General features: G+C 35.2%; 1 protein-coding gene across 1 annotated transcript in view; it reads right to left on the bottom strand.

Moving 5' to 3' along the window:
- paplna (papilin a, proteoglycan-like sulfated glycoprotein) overlaps positions 1-912 on the bottom strand; it is a gene marked incomplete at its 5' end in the record, with an annotated part of 29,962 nt that extends 29,050 nt beyond the window's left edge. The window contains 1 exon segment of the mRNA XM_017302402.1: positions 794-912. Coding sequence (XP_017157891.1) covers positions 794-912 — 119 coding nt within the window.
- Between the last annotated feature and the right edge of the window lie 507 nt (positions 913-1,419).

Here is a 1,419-nt window from a genome sequence, read left to right as displayed (position 1 = left end):
AAACAGCCCTGCAAGAAGGACATGTAAACTGTAAAAGAATCTGCCAGTGAAACTAGTACATTTTTCATCCATATTAAGGAATTATTTACTTAAAACAAGCTCCTATACTTAGCTGAGAAATTACTTACGTTAGTTAGTTTTGTCTTATTTCAAGTGTACTAAGATACTATTAAATACTTACGTTAGTTAGTTTTGTCTTATTTCAAGTGTACTAAGATACTATTAAACACTAAATACTATTAAAAAAAATACCTGGTAAGATTTTGTGTTTTTGTAGGGTGCTGAGTTGGTGAGGAGAAAACACAATCTTGATCTCATGAGTACAGATGTCTTTAAGGATTACATGAGGCAAGRTGCCAGTTGGACACCAGCAATAACAAGCTGTGAAAACGACGTTCTGGCAACAACACCCATCATGAATTAATATACCAAACTATATCCCGATGCAGTGAGAAAGAGGAGAAGCAGCTTGACAAACAAATAAAAACAAATTAAAGACCTAAAATTATCAAAATGATACCTTAGAAGCCTAAAAGAACCCATTCAGGACAAAACTTGTGCAAGTCAAAAGTGCATATTGACGCCAAACTGATCCTTTTCAGGAGCCAACGCCCAACTCAGGACAAGAATCTCTGCTGAGTTCATATATCGCTCTCTTCTCATCATAATACTGACTGAGGATCACTGTAGTACTCAGGGGAAAACAGCAATATCTAAATGATATGGGCATCTCARTAGAGCCAAACTGCAATGTGGGACTTTAGAAACAGGATTTTWWAAAAAAAGGACCTACCTCTGGGTGATGCAGCGTCTTGTTCTCATGGTAACGCCGCCGCCGCAGCTCCGACTGCACTCGCCGTAAGGACCCCAGGAGTCCCAGTAATCCACACTGGGCAGCTGGATGCATTCAAAAACAAGGATTTATTGCAACTAACTCTAGATGAGAACATTTCTGAAGCTTATTTTTATTTTTTATTTTTGCATTTAATTACATAACAGACTTTTGGTTTACTAAAATTCAACAGAAAAGATTTTTAATAAAATTCTATTTATTCTTGAAAATGCATTTATTTCTAGTGTGCTCTTTGATCATTACATGGCCTTACAAAATAAATCATACAGTAGCTATMAAAGCAGTCAACCATAAACTTTATTGTATTTCATGGAGATTTTAGGTGAGAAACCAACAAAAAGCATTGCATAACAGAGAAATGGAAGAAAAACAATGCGTGACTCCTTCCCAGTTATATGACAGGAGCCACATTTCACATCAGCATCAAAGTAAAATGATCATATAWGAATGCCACACCATTTTTATTTGTTAAAATGACATAAATTATTTTCTTTYCATTTCTTTGCATTGATTGTAAAGCAATGCAATGCATAGCTTTACAATCAATGCAAATTGATTGTAAAGCT

The sequence above is a fragment of the Poecilia reticulata genome, linkage group LG22, assembly GCF_000633615.1.
Source record: "Poecilia reticulata strain Guanapo linkage group LG22, Guppy_female_1.0+MT, whole genome shotgun sequence".
Taxonomy (NCBI): domain Eukaryota; kingdom Metazoa; phylum Chordata; class Actinopteri; order Cyprinodontiformes; family Poeciliidae; genus Poecilia; species Poecilia reticulata.
The sequence above is the reverse complement of the archived record's forward strand: the minus strand, read 5'-3'. Positions and strand labels throughout refer to the sequence as shown.